The 19,117-nt window shown below is 55.5% G+C and overlaps 4 protein-coding genes across 4 annotated transcripts; 2 read left to right on the top strand and 2 right to left on the bottom strand.

Annotated features, from left to right (window-relative positions):
* Nucleotides 1-3,505: 3,505 nt before the first annotated feature.
* On the bottom strand, nucleotides 3,506-5,938 carry LY79DRAFT_554018 (kinase-like domain-containing protein). The gene has a single exon (XM_060557828.1). It carries the CDS (start codon nucleotides 5,802-5,804, stop codon nucleotides 3,687-3,689), a length of 2,118 nt encoding a protein of 705 aa, XP_060414264.1. The 5' UTR covers nucleotides 5,805-5,938; the 3' UTR covers nucleotides 3,506-3,686.
* Nucleotides 5,939-6,871: 933 nt separating this feature from the next.
* Nucleotides 6,872-12,201, top strand: LY79DRAFT_686692 (uncharacterized protein; the record flags this gene model as incomplete). Its single annotated transcript, XM_060564666.1, has 8 exons — nucleotides 6,872-6,903; nucleotides 7,201-7,220; nucleotides 7,426-7,534; nucleotides 7,857-7,945; nucleotides 8,405-8,635; nucleotides 9,960-10,061; nucleotides 10,599-10,603; nucleotides 10,970-12,201. The coding sequence occupies 8 exons, from the start codon at nucleotides 6,872-6,874 to the stop codon at nucleotides 12,020-12,022; spliced, it is 1,641 nt and encodes a 546-aa protein (XP_060414263.1). The 3' UTR covers nucleotides 12,023-12,201.
* Nucleotides 12,202-15,073: 2,872 nt separating this feature from the next.
* Nucleotides 15,074-15,698, bottom strand: LY79DRAFT_200312 (uncharacterized protein). The gene has a single exon (XM_060551454.1). It carries the CDS (start codon nucleotides 15,654-15,656, stop codon nucleotides 15,159-15,161), a length of 498 nt encoding a protein of 165 aa, XP_060414262.1. The 5' UTR covers nucleotides 15,657-15,698; the 3' UTR covers nucleotides 15,074-15,158.
* A 365-nt stretch (nucleotides 15,699-16,063) lies between these two features.
* LY79DRAFT_200301 (uncharacterized protein) lies at nucleotides 16,064-16,868 on the top strand. Its single transcript, XM_060551453.1, has one exon. The coding sequence runs from the start codon at nucleotides 16,276-16,278 to the stop codon at nucleotides 16,777-16,779; it is 504 nt and encodes a 167-aa protein (XP_060414261.1). The 5' UTR covers nucleotides 16,064-16,275; the 3' UTR covers nucleotides 16,780-16,868.
* Nucleotides 16,869-19,117: the final 2,249 nt, after the last annotated feature.

Here is a 19,117-nt window from a genome sequence, read left to right as displayed (position 1 = left end):
GGCGCAGACGTTGACCAGGCCGAGTAGTGTTAGTTAGGCCTGCCTCACGCGCGGGCCGTGCTGATCGCCGTCTGGGTACGCAGCAAGCACGAGGTCGCGCCAACGAGGAGAGCACGACACCCAGATAAATGCCGACATGGCACACGAGCCCCTGCCCAGCAAGCCGACCTCGGACGCCGGCATGCATCAGCTCCGCCGCCACCAAGGAACACAACATATGGCGGCGGCTTGTGGGGTAGAAGCCGGCCGTATTCCTGTAGACAGACAGCGCGGGAACGGCGTCTGCTCTGTGCCATTGGGCGACTTCGACCACAGCCGCCATAGTCGACGGCACGACTTACCCTTGTCGGACACCGAGGCCGTCGCTCGCCCATACTATGTATGCCAGCCGTCACAGACCCGTCCTGTTCCCACAACCATATACCCTTACCTACCGGTACCCTACATGATGCTGGCTCTATCACACAGCATCCCAGGGGGCTGACACTAGCTTGCATTCGGCTCGTCTCACGCAGCCGTGCTATGTACCAATCCTCCAAGCCCAGCCCAAGTACCCAGTACTTTTACTCATTTCCCCCACGGAATGCTTCGACTCTTCCTTCCCCCCCCCCTTCCCACTGCCGCTCTTTTCCAAGATTAGTCAAGGGCCACGCGTCTTGAGTCTTATCCTTAGCCAACGAGACCAACCAAGTACGCCATCACGCGGCATCAGTGCCACAGACTACTCCGTAGAGCCCACCCTAACGCAGCGCCTATCCAGCACCGACCGGCGTCGCATCTTTTGTACACCCCCAGGAGAGAGCGGGAGAGACAGAGACAACAACGAATTGTATGCCTGACCGACTAGATGGCGCATGCGGAGGACCCAGCGAGGAGGCAAGCCGCATGACAAAGAGCTGGCATGCTCCCCTCCTCTGCCAGTTGCCGATCTAGCCGTTCCCCCCGTCGTCTTGGCAAAGGCTTGACTCAATGTCAGTTTCGCTCGTCATCGAGCCTCAAAATCGCTTTCTCTCCGGCGCCTCGGAGCCGGTCAAGACTGGCCGTTCTCGGTCGGACGCAATGACGATGCGAACTCTGCAGCCACACCACCTGCACGACGCCCGGCTCGCGACTTCAAACTTGCCAATTTCAATTCGCTAGTTTCTCTCGTCGCGGTCGCGGTCGCGGTCGCCGTGGTCATCCGAATCGGGTCATGATGAAACCAGGCCTCGACGTACCCGTCTTCGTCGGTGAATAATGACAGAATGGATTTCCCGAGGCCACGCCACGAGAGAGGGGCCCGGCTTGGCTCGGGGCTCGGGACCGGCCTCGCGGTTATGGAAGCACGCGCCTACCCGAGACGAACGTTCGTGCCTCTGACCCCCCCCGCGCCACCGCGGAGTTGTGCGTCTCCTGGCGACTCAAACGCGCAGTGGTCCACACCGCCGCTCCTTCGCGATCCATGGTAAGGGGGAATGCCCGTTGTCAAGACCTCTCCCCATCATCACCTGCGGTCCACCAAAAGAATCAAAAGCCGCTTCGGCTCGGTCGACAAGATACTTTGCACATGCATTCCCGTCAGACTCTACAGCTAGCCGACCGATTAGGTGGGTGGACGGCGCGAGGTGAAAGAAAGGGGGGGGAGGAGGAGGAGGGGAGGGAGGGGAGAGTCACTTGGGCTAACAGCTAAGGCGACCTTAGCTCCTCTTGCCGCTCTCATCGCATAACTGGCAAGGGGGAGCCAGCCATCGCTGCTGTATTTACCGTTTCCTGCATCAGACCGACCCTCCAGCCCAGGCAGGACCGCGCAAGGCCTTCTTCCTCACCAGTCGCGAGCAGCACGGTCCCGTTAGAGGTCGCCGTAAAAAAAGCACACCACATGCCACCCGCCACATGCCACATGCCACTGCTGCTGCTGCAACCGCACCAGCGACAGTTACTCGTTCAACTAACTAGAGACTCGGTGAAGGGGTGACGGGCCAAGGAAGAGACGCAAACCAGGACGGAGGAGGGAGGGGGGGGGGGGGGGGGGGGGGCGTGCGTTGCACCCTCCTCAATACGGAGAACCGAACCCACGAGAGAATCAAGCAGAAGAGTCGAATCACTTCGGGAGACCCGGAAGAATGAGACGTCAGATGCACACAGGGCTGGGCTGACGGGCTTTTGCCGGCTGGTGGGTGTTGGCTTGTTTGCTGGCTGGCTGGCTGAATATCGCTCTACCCTCACCACCACCTCCTCCATCCATCTTCTGTCATAGCAGCACACACACGCACACAACAATGCTGTTGTCAAGGTGGTCAAGCCTTCGACTGACCCTCCGCTGCCTCCCCCCTAAAGTAAAGCAGGTTTTTCTAATGTGCCAAAAGATGACGGGACGCGGAAGCGAGCCCAGAATACTCCCAACACCACCCGAAGAATAAAAAGCCAGAGACAAAAAAAAAAAAAAAACAGGAAAGGGGAAGAAAAAAGAGAAAGGCGGGGAAACGTGAGCTTCATTGGGTCCGCCAGCTCCGGCTGATTGGGTCGCATGCACACCATATGCATGCACACCATGCCCGCTCGCTCGCGGTAACGTTTCCCTGGAACGGCTGGTTGATTTCCAGAAATGGGTTCGCGCTGATTACCGTCCAACACCCCTCTCTCATTTTCTCCCGTACCTTCATTACCGTTTACACGACGCCTGACGTTTGTGTCATGTTAGGTGACCTGACACCGCTGGGGGGGGAAAGGGGAAGGAGCGTTGTCCGTATGTGGACATCCGAGGTCGTATACGTCACTACAAGTAAACACACTGTAAACAGAGACGCGCCTCGGCCCTCGTTGCTGGGCATATGAGTGTATGCCCACCCCTTGACTCTCATTTTCCCTGCCTCGGTGTGTTTGTGTTTGTGTCTGTATGCGTCCCTTGTGTGTGTGCATACCTGTCTGCTCTGATTGTGGGGGAACTCTCTGCTGAGTGTCCCCCATGGGGTGAGCCAGGTACATCGTGTCGAGACCTCTTGGCGAATCCTTTCTAGGTCGATGAACAATAGACATACACGGTAAAGAGACACAAGCCCCCCACCCCCCACAGCTCAAGGTCTCAACGGTCACTCATCTACAGCAGACAAGTACCTAAGCGAATTGATGCAAAATATTACAGTGTAATTATTTGATTTCAAGACTATGAACGTGTCCTCAACCAAGGCTTAGGTTTTGTCTATCCTATAAAACGGTTGAAGTACTCCGCGCTTCTACTTGCACGCGCATGGCTTGACAGCCCTCTCAGATCTATGTCCTCTGCCTTGCCCTTTTCTTAAGCGCACCCCCTTCATCTCCCTTGCCGCACCCTTGGCTTTGGGACTTGCGTGCGCGTGTGTATCATCAAAGGTAGTTTTGATTATGTACAACATGCACATCTCATATGCCCTCTTTATCGGCCTGGATGTTGTCTTGCGTGTATGTGCGCATATTCTTGTGACGCAATGCAGGGCTGTGGCGCTGTAGCCCCTGCTGCTTCACCCGCTCAAGTACTGGGTGCATTCCCAAAAATAAAAAAATAAAAAATAAACCCTTTCTCCAAAAGCTCATTCCCTGAGCCTCTCAGTGAACGCCTTGTGTAGTGAGCAAGCTGTGGCTCACATTATGGAGCCACCCCCCAAAGATATAACTGCGGCTATGCAGAATATGCAACATGTAAAAAGTCGTATAATCATATCGGGATCTAGTCAATAACCCGTTTGGCCTGGCATCTTGCCGAGTGAGTGGCCGTGGCTCTCGAGTGGCAAGTGGTTATGGCAGAACACCCTCTTAGTGTTAAGCTGAGCACTGCCCTTCTTGGTGGCGTCGATAAGGTTGGCAGGGTCGTCGTAGCTCTCGAGCTGGCAGCATTCTATGTTCTTGACCCAGCGGTGGTTGGCAATATCTGAGATGGACGCACGCTTTGCGGGGTTGGGGTTGAGCATCATGAGAAGCACACGACGGAGTGCAGGCGGAGAGACCATTAGGTCGAAGGCCGGGTAGTGAGGGTAATCCGTTTCCGTCATGCGAGCATCGGGCTCAGGGTGCTTGGCCTCCCACTTCTCCCATCCCTTGAGCAGCAGCCTGTAGCCCTCATGAGAGGTATCGGCCCGCTTCCAGATGTTGCCTCCAAAAGTGAGGTAAATCATCACGACGGCGGAGCTCCACACGTCGAGGCCTCGAGGATCGTACTCGTCTTGCTTGAGAATGACCTCGGGCGCCGTGTATGGCTCGCTGCCGCACATGCCAGGCTTGCACAGCCGGATCTCGTCGCACATGCCCTTGCCGCATTGTCCACCAGCTTCACGGAAGCCGGGGTGATGGCCGGTGAAGACTTCTGACACACCAAAATCGGTGATCTTCAGCTTGCTGTCCTTGGTGATGAGGAGGTTCTCGAGCTTGATGTCGCGGTGAGCAATGCCGTTGCTGTGGAGGTAGTTGACGCCCTGGATGAGCTGCTTGAACAAGCAGAGTCGATCGCTCTGTCTCGCCGGGTCGGTCAAATAGCGCTTGGCAATTAGTCCGTAGAGGTCGCCCTCGGAGCAGTATTCCATAACGTGGTTCCAGCGGCCGTGATCAGTGCAAAGTCGAACCGTCTCAACGATGTTAGGATGGTGCAAACTCTTGGCGATGCTGAATTCCGACTTGATCTTCTTGACGTACTCGTCCTCCGTCTCCTTCTTTCTCCTGGCTCTGAACTCCTTGACTGCGTAGAGCTCATTCGGGCATCCCTTCCGGCACATCATTGTGACCTTGGAGGTGGCACCCTTGCCAAGGTGCTTGCCATGACGGCCAAACAGCTTGTGCTGGTATTCGAACTCTGACAGAAGCTCGGCGACGTCAACTTGGAAATCATCGGGGAGACTTAAGCTCATGCGACGAGCCTTGACACCGACACCAGCGTCAGGCATCTGAGCCCAGGGAGAAGAGCCTTGCATAGGCAGGACGGGGTTCTTGAAATGATTGTCTAATGCAGGCGCAAGGTGACGGCTTTCAAGACGACCTTCGAAGCTGCTGGCGCGTCTCCTTCCCAGAGGAACCGGCTTCTTCTTGGCTGCGAGCTTCTCTCGTCCAGGGACATTGGCGCCGACGAAGTTAACAGCCCGGCCGCGGAGGCTGGTGAAGCCGGTCGAGGCCCTGTTCTTCTTCTTCATTTCATCCTGAGAAGACATGATTGACACGGTGTCGACAGGTGAGCCCGGCGACGGAGGCGTGTTGGACCTCGTCGTGTTCCTTGACCTGTTCATTGAGAAGCGTCCGCCACTGCTCTGGGCAGGTGCCGAGTCAACCACTGCACTTTCAGAAGCGTCGTTGGCTTGGGCCAAAAAGTCGAAATCAGGCCTATTGATGGACGAGTTGGATCTGCGAAAGATGTTGGACATGGTCCGTTTAAAGCTGGTTGTAGAACCTCGGGTGGGCCGTCTTTGCAGTGGAGTGAGTGGCGGTTCTTGGTCAGCAACAGGATCAGCTGAAGCTGGAGGGTTGGCGGGCTTTGGCGTCGCAGCCAACGTGTTTGTGGACGAAACCGCGGGAGTGGGTGCGGTGTTGACCAACAGAGGCTTCGGCGTGGCCTGCACCTGATGGGTGGACTGGCTCTCGGTAGCGAGGTTGGTGTCGTGATGGTCTTGACTGGGGCGGGTGGTAAACTCCTGGGACTGTCTCCCACTGCTGACGGGGGTCACAGGTTCATTCGGCGATTCGCTTTCGGACTCGTCGACTTCTTCGATGGGAGAAGAAAGATCGGTAGGAAATTGGCGAGGGGACGAGGACAGACTACTCGCGTTTTGTTGCTCGGGTTGCCGTTTGTCTTGGATTGCTAGTATCATTAGTGAGCGACGACTTCAGGGACGCTGCGGACGGAAACAGGGCGGGTTGGGAACAGCTGCTCAATGACGGAAGTGTAGCTAGGGGGTGCAGTGACCACCGGATGAGCGTACCTTGGGTGAGGGAAGCGGGCTGGCTCACCGCCAGGCTGGTGAGGACGGTCGCCATGTCTCTTCGGAGTATGGCCGGTGGGCACAACGACGGCAGCGGCGAAGGGTGTTCTAATCAGGTATGGGTACAATACGTAATTGGGCCACACACCACCTAGAGAAAACGCTTGGTGCTGGCGCAAGTGCTGATATGGGTCGGGTTTTTGGAGTGCGAATTAGTCCGCGGCGTTTCCGAGGGGGTCTCCAATTCTCTGGTCTGGGCTTTTAGACAAATGGAGGGGGGAGTAGCGTGTCCCCAACTATCGGTTATAGAAGCACCAGCGTGAAAAGCCGATAAGCCGTGTCGAGGCTGGTGAATGGAGTTGGTATTGGCGCAGTGACCGATAAGACCTTTTCCAGCCAGGATCCAAGGACCCAAATGTGAGGGAGGGGGGGAAAAGACAAGAGTTTAGTTTTCTTGATTTTTATCCCATTGCTTGTGGCTGCAGGCGTTTTCTCTCGTGGTGTTGCTGTTGGGGTCAGAACGAGCGTTTGCCGTCGAATCAAGAGGGTGCCAGGCTTTTCGAGTTGGCAGCTTTCGCAGCACAGGAAGCCGCGTAAAATGTCTGGAGATGCAGAACTGTGGATGCACGCGTACGTACACCTGCGATTCTTGGTGTAAGGCGCCCGGGAAAGTGAGCTGTAAGGTCTCGAGATGTGATGGAGGGTGTTGGTCTTGATATTGGGACAGAGTAGGTGGGGATGAGAGGAAGAGAGACTGCAGACGTCGACGGCAGTGTATGTAGGAAAGCAGGGTGGGTGACTTTGCGGGTTGTCCTTGATGCTATTCTCGACTTGGGTCGAAGTGTGAAACGGGACGACGAGGCCGATGATGAGGTTACGGTCCGGTGCAGGATGGATATAATATTAGTCGTGGCTTAGGTCAGAGGAAGAGGCAGAGAGGGAGAAGCGCAGGAAACATGAAAACAATTCAGGAATTCAGGCGTCCATTGTGAGTTTGTCTCGGGGGCTTGGGAGGTGGGAAGGCTGCGAGTTTTGAAGCGTCGCAGGGGAGAATTGGTCGCGAACGAGACCAGGGGGAAAGGACCGTTTCTCGATTTGGATGAAGACAAGGTCGAAGAAGGACCCCCCGCTGCTGCGCTTAGAGGGGCGTGGGAGGAGTGGGAAAAAGACGCTCGAGAAGTCGAGCGCTATTTTGCGCCTCTAGATGGTGCGAGAGATGACAAGGGTCCTGTGCGAAAGAAGAATGGAGATGGAGGGATGGGGGTCGGGGAACTGCCTAGTGTAGTGTAAAGAGAGGCAGACCAGGTACGCAGTACAAATCGAAGTGAGTAGGTACAGTAGGTAGGAGCGTGCACAGTACCTCGTACCCTCCACAGCATTTTTACTTTGTCAGACGTTGGATGGTGGGATGGAAGGGATGGAGGGGTTTGGATGGGGGAGAGACATGGGGGGGGGGGGGATGGGGAAGAACGGGAAGTGAAAGGGGAGGCAACAACAAATGGGCGAGCAGGCGGGTTGGGTTGGTTGCGAAGAGAATTGGTCGTTCTTTTGGTTGGTAAGGAAGGTACGGATGGTGAAGCAGAAGATACCAAGGTCGGCAGGTACACTATCCAGGGCAGGTACGTACACTAGTGATACTATGGGGCCGGGGCATCCTGGTGGAGGCTTGCTTTCCTTCCATTTGATAGTCTACAGGAGGAGCAAGTGAAGCGTCGCAGCACAAAAACGGCAGCAGCAACAACAACAACACCAACAACAACAACAGCAGTGTCGCTGTACACGATACTTACATGGTAGCCACCACGGCATTTTTTGGCCTTCCCTTGATCAACACCCACCACCGCAGCTGATCGTGAAAAAATGAATCAAACACTTGGCATCCTCCCTCAGCAAGCGGCAACGGAGGCATCGAACAGTGCAGCTGTGCAACTCTCTGTCCAGCCAAGCCTGGGCCCAGACCAGTGTGCAATGTCCAGAGCTACCCAATGGCCATTCAGCAGGCAGCATTCGCGAAGGCTGCGGTCAAGACGGTGTGTAGCCAAGGAGCCACCAAAGACAAGCAAAATCCGCGGCGGGTGTTGCTCAAATGGCTGTCAAGTATTTTCTACCTAGTGACCTACGGATAGTGTACACCACAACCCGGTTGAGGGGAGGGGGAAGGATTTGAGCGAGCATTTGGGGAAGCAGTGACCACCTACCTACGTAGGCATGTAGGTAGTATGTACAGGTATACGGGATCACTGCGCTGGATGAATGGTGTTTGCAAGACGCGACTGGAGAATATGCCCTGAAGTGGAGCCGCTTCCATGCACATCCGGGGTCCACTCCACGGGCAGCACACCAGCCGAAACCCTGACAAGACACCCTCCTTCATCGCTCTCTCACTCGATCAGTTGCCCACCCTCATCGGCCCTTGTCATCGAACCCGAATGAGCCTTGCCCTGCCCCGTCAACATTTGTACAAACACTTACTACACGATATACAGTAGGTACTTGCACTACACTGCACTACTGCATTGTACTGCACCCTATCGTATCGCGCACCAAGGCACATCAGGCGGGACGGCATTGGCATTCCATGCCTATCAGTCGGCTGCTGCACGAGAATGGAGCGTCGACCTGCGACTTGGCACCCTACACCTACGCTGCCACCTGCAGTGCCTTGCCACTTTACCCTATGCCATCGGCTTCCATGACCTGGCCAAGGCGAGAACTACATAGTAAGTGCCTGAAGAAACCCGCGGATCCTGCCAGGAACAGCGCGAGAGCGAGCAATCAATGGTCGTCCAATGCAGTGAGCCTTGGAAACCGGAAATAATTCCAACGGAGGAAGCTTTCTAGAAAGAAAGAGAGAGAAGAAAAAGGGCCAGTCGTCGTCTCTGGCGGGGGGGCATCGCGTCAGCGTTGGCCAACTTACCTAGTGAGTGCGGATTCAACATGTAATTTTTATCTGTAACAGCGACTGGCATATAACACAGTCGGCGTTGACATTAGCTACCACAAAGTAGCTCGCGTAACAAGAATCAAATAAAAAGGTAGCCATTGGCACTGGCGCCTGACATTGGTAAGTATTGGCAGGTAAAGCAAGCAGGCTCGCAGGCCGGCGGTCAGCTTCACTTTTGCCTATCCATGTCCTATCTAATTACCATTCCATTAGCCCACGGCCCCGCCAATGTTGTGTGTATTTTTGGGAAGGGCGTAGGTGGGTGCGACGATGTCCAGCATGCGTCGTGACCGCAGTCCACGGTTAACGCCAACTGATAATGACTGCATAGATTGGCAAGATACTCAGCTCAACCCCGACTCCTGCCCTCACACGCTGGCGGATGAGACACATGAGATGAGTGATGCGATGGATTGCTTGGCTGAAAGCTGTCTTGTGTTTCTCTTGAAGCTCTAGCGAGCGTGGAGACATGGGAAAGAAGAGTCATCCAACTTTTTGCTTGCTTGCTTGACTTTGAAAAGGACTGGCCTCAATGGGTCTTTCGTTTCCTCGTCCCTGATTCTTCTTCCAGTGTGCCGTCCGTACCTTCGCTGCGCTACCGGTTCAGGGGGAAAAGGAGATCCTGAGAATGCTTGCCCTCGCGTATATGTGTCTAGCGCCTTAGAAGCCATCCGTGGGGAGCTAGGTTTCCTTTGTTTCCTTGAGCTCTTACTCGCTCTCCCGTTCTCATTCCACCCGCTCGTCCGTTCCCAGTCGAGAGTTTCCCTCCGGCGGGCGGTTCAACCAACGACGATAGAGTTGGGGATGTTGTGACAGCGGTAGGTACTACGTACTGGTCACATCCACCCTCCACAACACAACGCCATCCGCATATGCAATCCACCACGCCCGCGCCGAAAATGACGATGGCACGGATGGGTTCTTGTGCGTGTTGTGCGTGCTCCCCTTGGGGACAAGGGGAAGGGGCGCCACTTCGTGATCCTGGCGTCCTGCACAATATTACGCGTATTCGCGTGTCTCTGCCCGAGGTCGGTCCCGCTCAAACGGGGGCCGGTGCACAGATGGAGACGGGAGTAATGGATGACTGAATTGTATGCCAGCTCGGCATGCCGAGGCACGCTTGCTCGACCATGCCCTGTTCTGGGTCGACTCTTCTTACCTCAGACCGGCGGGCCTGAATCTATTTTTCGATACCAAGGATGGTAGTCATTTACCATGCTTGGCTTGGCTTGGCTTTGGCTATCACGATTGACACAATCCAAGGCGTGACAATCCACTGCCAACAGGGCTTCCTCTCCCACCTATTCATTCGATGGCAATGACAGACAGCCCAGAGCTTATGCGGAGGTAGAGGACCGTGGTTGATTGATTGACATTGCCCCCCCCCCCCCTCCCCAGGCCGTAGTCATGCCTGTGACTACGGTTGTACAGTAACTGCGGCTGCGACTGCCCCATGAGATGGATCGTCGAAGGTCTAATGTGTCACAGCCGCAGATGACAAAAAGTGGATGGCATTTCGCGACCCAGGCGGAGTTGACGCACAACGATAGACCATGAATGGTTGAGCATGTTACTAGAGCGATAAGAGGCACGAATCCTGTCCAAGATTCCTCACCCGGAGCCTGCTCATGGCCACGGCCAAAGGGATGAATAGTGACGAAGGGGCCATTTCACACGCGGTCCAACGGCGAGATTTGGTACATGGCACAAAGCGATGTGTATGGCGGTACGGCGGATAGCTGAGGTAAGAATACCTACCCTGTGTGCGTGAGAGGAGTGGGAAGGAGGAGGCAGACACGGAAGGCCAGGAAGGGACTCCTACGAGGCAAGAACGACGAGAAACAAGATCAAGAACAGAGAGAGAGAAAGAAAGAAAAAAACAGCAAGCACGGGGTCCACTCCCACGTCCCTTCCGTCATACGCAGTAAGATCCCGGGGCGTTGGATCCCCTCGATCCGACGGTTTCCCCCCTCATCGCCGCTTCTCCTCCACCGAGAAACCCACGAAGCCCTGATCAATTGCCTGTCATTACCGTGGACGCCCACACACCCTCGATCCCATAGGCCATCCCCACCTCCGAATCACCAACCAGCAGTAATCCTCCATCCAGGTGGCTCGCTCGGTGGATCTCTCCAAGGCGGTTCCTCGGAGGGCTGTCGATGGCAGGCTGTTACAGCACCACACCGGTGATTGGAAACTGAAGACTGGAGACTGGAGACTGGAGACTGGGGATTGGATTGGATTCAATATTACCGGGGGGCCCACGGGCTTCCTGTGCATCGGATCAAACACGGTGAGCGTGGAAAAGCCTCGCTACAGTGTCGGCAACCCGGAAGCTGGCTGTCAGCGGTCAAACCACGGAGAGTCTCCGACGATAATAGCCCCTAAGGGCCGACAGGGCCGTGTAATAGCGCTCATCGGCTGCTTTACGGCGCGAAGCAGAAAGGGTGCCTTCTACCATCCGATACCACCCACCCTCGCCTGGCTCGGCACCTGTTGGGCGATCGGATCCGGTAATTTACGTCTGTACGTTGCGTTATGCCTGACACAGTACCTACGTCGAATCGTAGTCCTCAGCGAACGCGTCTGTTGCCTCCTTCCAGAGACCGATCACAGAATGTTAATTGTCAGCGGCACATGCGCCTACGAAACAAACGCCAGCCGTTATCCTGTCACTGCCAGGAACAGCATGATACCCGAGCGCCACATCCTTGTTGGCTGTTGTTTGGCCGGAAATTCTCGATGCTCGAGTCGGAAGCATCTGTTTAGACAGCCTTCAAGTCAAAGTCAAAGAGACTTCAAAGAGCATCATCCAGCCAAACTCTGCGTCAAACTCCCAACCTCGCAGCTCAACGCTAATCGAATACCCGCTTCATGTCATCGTCGTCTTCGTCTTTGCCGTCGTCTTGGGCTTAGCCTGCTGTCCAGTCTGTCGTCTCTCAATTTCGGACTGGCTGAGGAGGATGTCAATTCGCACAACTACGTCCCTCAAGCCCCTATTCTGTTCCCCAAATGTAGCAAGTATGGAGAAGCGCTTCAGCATCCCCGGTTGTTGATGGATCGCCATTTGACGGTCACTATCGCGACTAGCCAGGGGCTCCTAGCTCTGAAAAGAAACGGCCCTAATCTGGACCCTGCGCAGCGCCGATACCTGTCGCATTGACATCGAACAATAGAGTACCGGTACGTACCGAGTTATGGTCGTCCTCGGAACTCATTTCTCACATGGTTCCAACAATTTCGTCAATTCGTCCCCCGGTGCCCTGCATTGCGGTCACCTGCTGTCGGTGCCAGCAGAAGCACATGCTCCGAACCGCGTGACTTGGCTGGAGCCTGTCACGCACGACATCATTCGAAAATACAAGACAATTTTCTCGAAGCAAAACTCGACGTCGAAACCACGAGATGAGGCCAGAGGCGCGCGTAAGGCGGTGTCTCCATCAAAGAGGAATCTCCACCTGGATCGCTAAACCATATGCCGAGCCTCCGACGCCCCAGCCTCCCTTGAGAATGGAGGAAGATGACAGGGGTGCCATTCCTGACGCCAGTGCGTCATGCTCCCCAGACCACGGTGGGGATCTTCAATCCAACCTTCACCAATGCCGAACGTTGGAAGCGCCGCCTACAACAGCACCCGATATTCACACCTTCACCTTCTTACCGCTTCTTCGCCTTACCTGACCCGAGGCATGATACTGGACCGTGGGCATTGCATCATAACTGCCCCCACGGAACAGCTATAGTCATTGGCATTTACGTCCGACACATGTATCTTGATGGCGGGCAAGGTGTCTGACGCACCCGAATGGCAAACATCTTGGCTTCACCGTTGTTGGGACGACAAGATCAGTTTGGTGGATTATGCCTTCGTCTCATGTCCTCGGTCTGCCATTCCAGCCAGCGCTGCTGCACCTAGACGTGCATCTAGATACCATATACATATAATCTTCCTTGGCAGTGCCTCGCGTTGATAAGCGTCTGCTATGGAGGAATTCGTTGGGAGCGCTAATCGTAGCACCGCAGTGACTGCCTCTCAAGGAAACCTAAATGAGATCGATGGCGGTGATGGTTTCGTCAAGAGTGAATCATCTACAAGCCGACCGACCGGTTGTCTTTACACCCTGCAACGCCGCACTACGCTTTGTTAGAAGCGGCGGCGCTTGTCGCGAGGGAACCACATGTTTCTTAATGTTTGATTGGGTTTGTTTGACGTTTGCAGAGTGTCTGAGTTGCTCGGCGTGCGCTTTGCTCACTATTGCCGAGCATATACTATGTATTTCATGATCTCAACAGCCTTACGTCAACAGATTGGGGCAATGCCGTGCGGTAAGCTCAGGGAGGCGAAGCAGCCCAAGAAACACTTGGCTTTTTGCTGCAATCAACGTCTCATATCCGGGCCAGCGCAGCCGTCGACGTGCAGACCGAGAACTCTGGCGAGTGCAGCGTCCGGGCTCCTGGTGCGTTGTCAGTGCTCCCTTGCCGGCGGCAGGCTTCCGGGATTCTGCAACGGCACCGGGATGGACAAACCTAGCTATTGGAACGCAGCTAGCCCACAGCTCTCGGTCTCATTGATCTCAACTAGTTGAAAGTTTTGGCCGGTGCCTGTTTCATAACTACACCCGTTGATCATCAACCCGGCTGTCGAATGTGGTGGGTTAGACTACGATTGGAACCGCCTACGCAGCACCAGGCCACGTAGTAGTACCTTACATGGAAAGCCCCGGACTAACGCTTCTATTAGGCTTCACGCAGGCGTGGAGCACCGAATCTAGTGGACAAGCAAGATGCGCACTGCGTAAGCCAAGCACTCGTCAACTTGCAAACGTGCATCCCGCCGCCCGGTCTACCTACACTCGCGACTGACAACTTCTTTGGGGATCTCAGAGAAGCACCAGAATGAATTTTGAACGAGATGAGAGGGCCGCAAATGGGCACTGCAATCGGTATGCGTGGAATCAAGCACGGCCTCTGCGGCCACAACGAATCAACAAGTCACGGTTGATAAACAACGGTTAAGATCATCCAACCGTCAGTCAGTCGGTCACCGCCATCGGTTTTTTACGGAGCTTCAAGGTCATCCGCGTCGCATCCAGTCACCAGTGACATCCACGCGTAATGAACCCGTATTAAAGCGGCGTTGGATAGGGGTTGAGGGTGTGCAGCCGCGGTGGTTTTATGACAGCCCTGTTGGCCACGACATGTTTCAGCACCCTAACGACGGGGCGTGATATCCCCCCACGCTTGTTGGGACTGTACGCGCTTCAAGGCGACACGGTGAATGGCTCGCTTGCACTACTGCAGGTGGACAGAAGGGAACATGCGATGCGCTATGAAATAGCTGGGCATTGGCGCTTGCCGGTGCTACGGCGTACGGAGACGAGAGGAGTGGGTTGCCAACGGAGGAGAGGACGGGTCATGGACCTCATCACTTGATCGTGTGAACCCGAGAGGGCTCGCTTTCTGTTTCTGGCTCGACGACTTGGCGACCGAGATGCACCGAAATGAGGCACCCGGGATGCTGTGTCAGTCACCGACAATCGGCCCCAGATTTCAGCACGGTCTTTGACACCACATTTTAATCGTCGGCGCTGGAGCCGCCGGTGGGCACGCGTCCTTATCAGGCAAGCCCGGGCGATAATATGAGCAATAATATCCCGCGGCCAAGACCGAATAGACAAGACGATGTCGGAGCCCTCGTCGGTGACGAATACGGAGATACTAGCACAGCACTGCCCGACTCGAGTGTGTGTCTCGCGCGCTGATCGTCCTCTCTGTCGCCTCACACACACACATACGCACACACAAACTATCAAACTTGGCGAAGTTAGTTAGTGCCCAAGTAAGCAATGCAGCCCATAGCGCGGATGGTTCTCGATGGCGTCCCTGAAAATGCGACGTGCCCCCCCAACTTAACCCCCAAACGATTCCATGATCCAAAGTTGTTGAGATGGCGCTGCCGAAACCCAATTTTCCCCAGCTAGGAGCTCCAGGCGGGGTTAGATCTGGGTCTGCATGTCGTGTTTGCAAGGAAGTTGTCGCATTGGAATCATTGAAATATCGACACTGAAATAACGAGCAGCGAGGCCAAGGCTTGGCTGGTTGAAAAGCAGACGTGTTCCAGTGGCTCATCTATATTGTTGTAATTGTCCGGCATGTGTAATGCTGTCTGTCTTCTGACGCTAAACACTCATACCACACGCCTGTCTTGGGTCTAGCCCAGGAAATGGCTACGGACAAACGCCTACGTCCTACAGCGTGATGGACAACAGATGAAATTCGCTGGCGCCTCATGGGACATTTTATGTCGTGGGCGTGGGATGGCGGGGATTCCACGATCTTGGCCTCAGTTGACGTCTCGTATCAGCGTTTGACGGATAAGACATACTTTCACCTACAGACTGTACGAGTGGCGGCGGGGTTTCCTGTCGCTTCGCACTTGGATCTCCTGCTCTCTTCGTCGCTCGCTTGAAAATGGGAGGCGGACGACACTGGAATGGGTTGGGAGGTGTGGCGGCACAGGACCCGTGGCCGGCCGAGCAGCCAAAGACGAGGTCTGTATTACGGAAAAGCTCTCGAACCGCCATGCTCACACAGTCGACGCATCTCCGTTGCAGATCCGCTGCCATCAACATCATCACCAGCCTCTTCCTCTCCTCCCCGAGGCTCGGCTGTCCCCTTTCCGGTCCGCTCGAACCTCCTTGTGGGTGGCTGGCTCCTCTGCACTCGGCGATACATTTCGCCAAGCCAAGTGGCGGTGAGCCGGAGACCACCGAAGCCCTGAAAATGCTGGCCTGCATTTAAATGCTCGCCGACAGACCGTTCCCCGTATCCCCCCCCCCCCCCCCCCCCCCCCTCTCCAATCCCAGTCTCAAGCTGTTGGCCGATGCTGCTGGTCAAAATGGGGAGTGGGAGGTCTGTTACATTTCCAGCCGGGCACAAACTATTCGTTGAACTTACCCCAGCCTGATACCTGGGGAAGTTCATGCGACTGACTGCCTTTTGTTTTGGAAGCGCCCACTTACACGGACGAGTTTGCCGCGGGTTTCCGTGCTGCAGGTCGTGTTTGTGACTGTGCCTATGAAGGCAACCGTCGTTCCACCGCAGACGGACACATTTTCGAGTACTTCCTCTGCTTCGAAGAGCAAACGCGAGTAGAATCCTCACCGGCCACCACGCCACCACGCGATGTTGCACCAGAGTCTGGGGTTCGTGTGGTACAATCCTTTTTTTCTGGCTAATGCTCAGAACGGGTTTCCCTTGTTCCGGGCTCAATCACACCCACACCCACGTAACACGAAGAGAAGGGAAACTGACCACTCGTGCCTCTCTGTACATGCGGCGGCATCTCAAGGAGGGAGAAAATCCCTCACATGCTGACTGGGCGGCCAGTATGCACCATGATAGGTTGTAGCAAAGATGACGGCGGTGGCCTATGCTCATATTCCCACATGTGGCTCATCACTCTTTGACCAAATACATCTCCTTCATGTACCGGATACATCGCGTACGGTTTCAACCATACGCATCTGCCGTCGTCGTCCTGCGGCTCAACAAGTTGGTCTTCCTGCGTCGGGGATAAAAGGGACAGCGGGATCGAGGCCCTCCTGCAGGTTATCGGGGGAGGGGGGAGGGGGGAGTCTGGGACCTTCGACGTTGCCCCGAAAGGCCGAAAGGGTCGTTATCATCATTTTTGCCTGCATGATGGACATTTTGCCATCCGACCATCTCCGGAGGGGTTGGCGAGTTGCGATAGCGAGCCAGTACTTTGGGGAAAAGACTTTTTTTCTGGCCGGAACCTTATCTCTCGTGGCGAAGGAGAGGGGAACCGCTAGACCTTCTAGAATCTTTCTCCCACCTTGCCCGAGTTGGAGACGTCAGCATCCGCTAGTGCGTATTGGCTCCGCAAAGTCTGGGCGATGATCAATCACCAGAAAAGTAAGTCTTGACGGCGGATGCTGCACTGTTCAACCAGGTTGCCTGCCAAAAGGGCAACCAGGCTAAGAGGGGGGGGGGGGTGGTCAGGGGAAGCTTGTCTCGATGTTTGCCTGGAGATTGCCACCTCGACGGGTTTCTTGGCCCATTCGGGGATCCTCATTGAGCGATGAGATGTGCCATCCGTTAGAGTTACGGTGCCAAGCCAAGTATTATGGCTCTGGTTTTCTTTTCTTTTTTCTTATTCCCCGTCACTTTCGTGATTTGAGTTGTCTTCCTTACCGGTGCAATGCATCCGTTTCTAGTTCCTGCCCGCAGATTCGCTCGACCAGCGAGGCGCCGGTGGGAGAGTTACACATACACAGGAGGGGGGGGGGGGGGGCAGCAGCTTCAAGTCGTTGGTATACGTGTATGATTGACACAGGTGCCCCGTATATGCTCCGCCGAAGTTCAGACGGGGATTAAGGCGACGGAGAGGAAGGATCGGCCCAAGCCGTGGGCGTGTGGGCGAACTATGCGCAGTAGAAACAGGTCGGCGAGAGAGTCCCCGTCTCCCGGAGGCTCTGTACATGCCTTTTGTGTTGAGGTTTCCGATATGGGTGGAAATTAGCTGCCGGCAGGCGGGCGTCGATCGGTGTGTTCCGTCCGCTGTACGCTCAAGGTAATGTAAGGTGAGGAAAGGAGAGAAAGGGCACGTGTCTCGAGCTGATGCGATGCGTTGGGCCGGGCGTGGCTACAACCTGCAGCTGCAGCCTTGATCGGCGCGCGCGTCCGATGACGGAAGCTACGCGCGGTCCTGGGCAGTGAGCTGGGAGCTTGGCTCCCAATGGATGTTGCCAGGGGCGAGGGGAAGCGTCGAGGGTGGCTTTGGATTAGGTTTTGGGGGCGCGTGCCGCGGGGATTTTGGTTCTCTGCCATATTGGCTTTTCGCGTTCTCGGCAAGGTTGGAGGCAGTGGTGGAAAGGGTGTGTGTGTGCGTGTGTGTGTGTGTGTCTGAAAAGGTTGCTTAGGGAGAAGGCGGTGCCAGAGGCTTGGCTCACAAGGTTCAAGCATCGTGGCTTGAAGAAGATGCTGTGTCGTGTTGGAGAGGGCGAAGCTCTCTCGAGTTCTCGCGGGAGAATTCTCGGCGGCGGTGAGTGGCGGATGGCTCGTCGGTAGGTAGTCGGCCAACTGTCTGGTTGATGATGATGATCAAGGGGTTGGAGAACGGCCCGATGTCGTCGTGGCGTCTGGCCCAGACGACACGGCAATGTATGCTTTGCGGAGCAGGCTTGTGGTTCCAGCGTCGCACCCCCCGAGTGAAGGGCTTTCGATGCTTCGTTTGAGAACATGTCACGTCTGAAGAGATGTGCGGAATGGTGAAGAGGTCTCGGTAGGCACCATGAGTTTGAACCGGTCTACTCCTATCTGTCGGTTGAGCCGTAACAAGCGCGGTGACGATGGCCTGGCGATCAAAGAACGGTCGCCGTGGTGAGTTGCACACTTCTGAACCGAGATGAGAGGAACTATAGCTGGGAGATATGAGAAGGCGGCGTCGCAGGTCTGTGGGATACATGTCCTCTCACGTAGCAAGCCCCCGCCCTCCCTTCGTTCTTGTCGATTAGCTCTTCTCTGGGGAGTCTCGATGGAAGCAACGCTTCTTGGCCAAATCGAACTGTTATTGTCACCAAAGCCCGGGCTTCACGTCCATTTTGGCCTGGAGAACATTAGAATTCGCAGGTGGGGGCGAGCGTCATGAATGGGCGATGGCCACGATCAGGTTTACACGGTACGACGGGCGAAATGCGTCCAAAAGCTGCCAAAGACTACTTTGGCGCTGTGGTCAAGACCACCCCACGCTGCCTGAATCCGTGGCCGCGGATGGATGTCAGTGGTTTGATTGCCACGGCGGCAGGGCAGATATCACGTAACGTTCTTCCTCTTTTTGTTATCGTAGTTGGCTATCGCCAGGCGTCGACGCCGGGGAGTTAGTTGCCCACGTGAAGACACACCCTGTTCTCTGAGGGCTTGAGCAGCCAGGAGTCACGCGGGGTCCATGTTCGCAGGGTATCGGTGCGAAAAAGAGCCACAGACGCTCATTCATAGCAGATACTCGCGAGGCTAATCTGGAAAGCGTTCGGGATAGGCCATACCCGACTTCGGTTGTCATTCTGAGATCAAGTCGGTACGAGGCATGCGTTGATTCTCTGAAGTTCCAAAGAACACCAAGACCGTCTCAGGGCGGTGAGTACGCTCAAGTATACCTGCTCAGGCTCTGCTTCCAACTTTGGCCAGCGAAGCCTAGGGGCGTTTTCATGCCTATTTAGGGTCCTGGGGTCGGAGACAA

The sequence above is a fragment of the Colletotrichum navitas genome, assembly GCF_030913465.1.
Source record: "Colletotrichum navitas strain CBS 125086 chromosome Unknown LY79scaffold_29, whole genome shotgun sequence".
In the NCBI taxonomy this organism is placed as follows: domain Eukaryota; kingdom Fungi; phylum Ascomycota; class Sordariomycetes; order Glomerellales; family Glomerellaceae; genus Colletotrichum; species Colletotrichum navitas.
The sequence above is the reverse complement of the archived record's forward strand: the minus strand, read 5'-3'. Positions and strand labels throughout refer to the sequence as shown.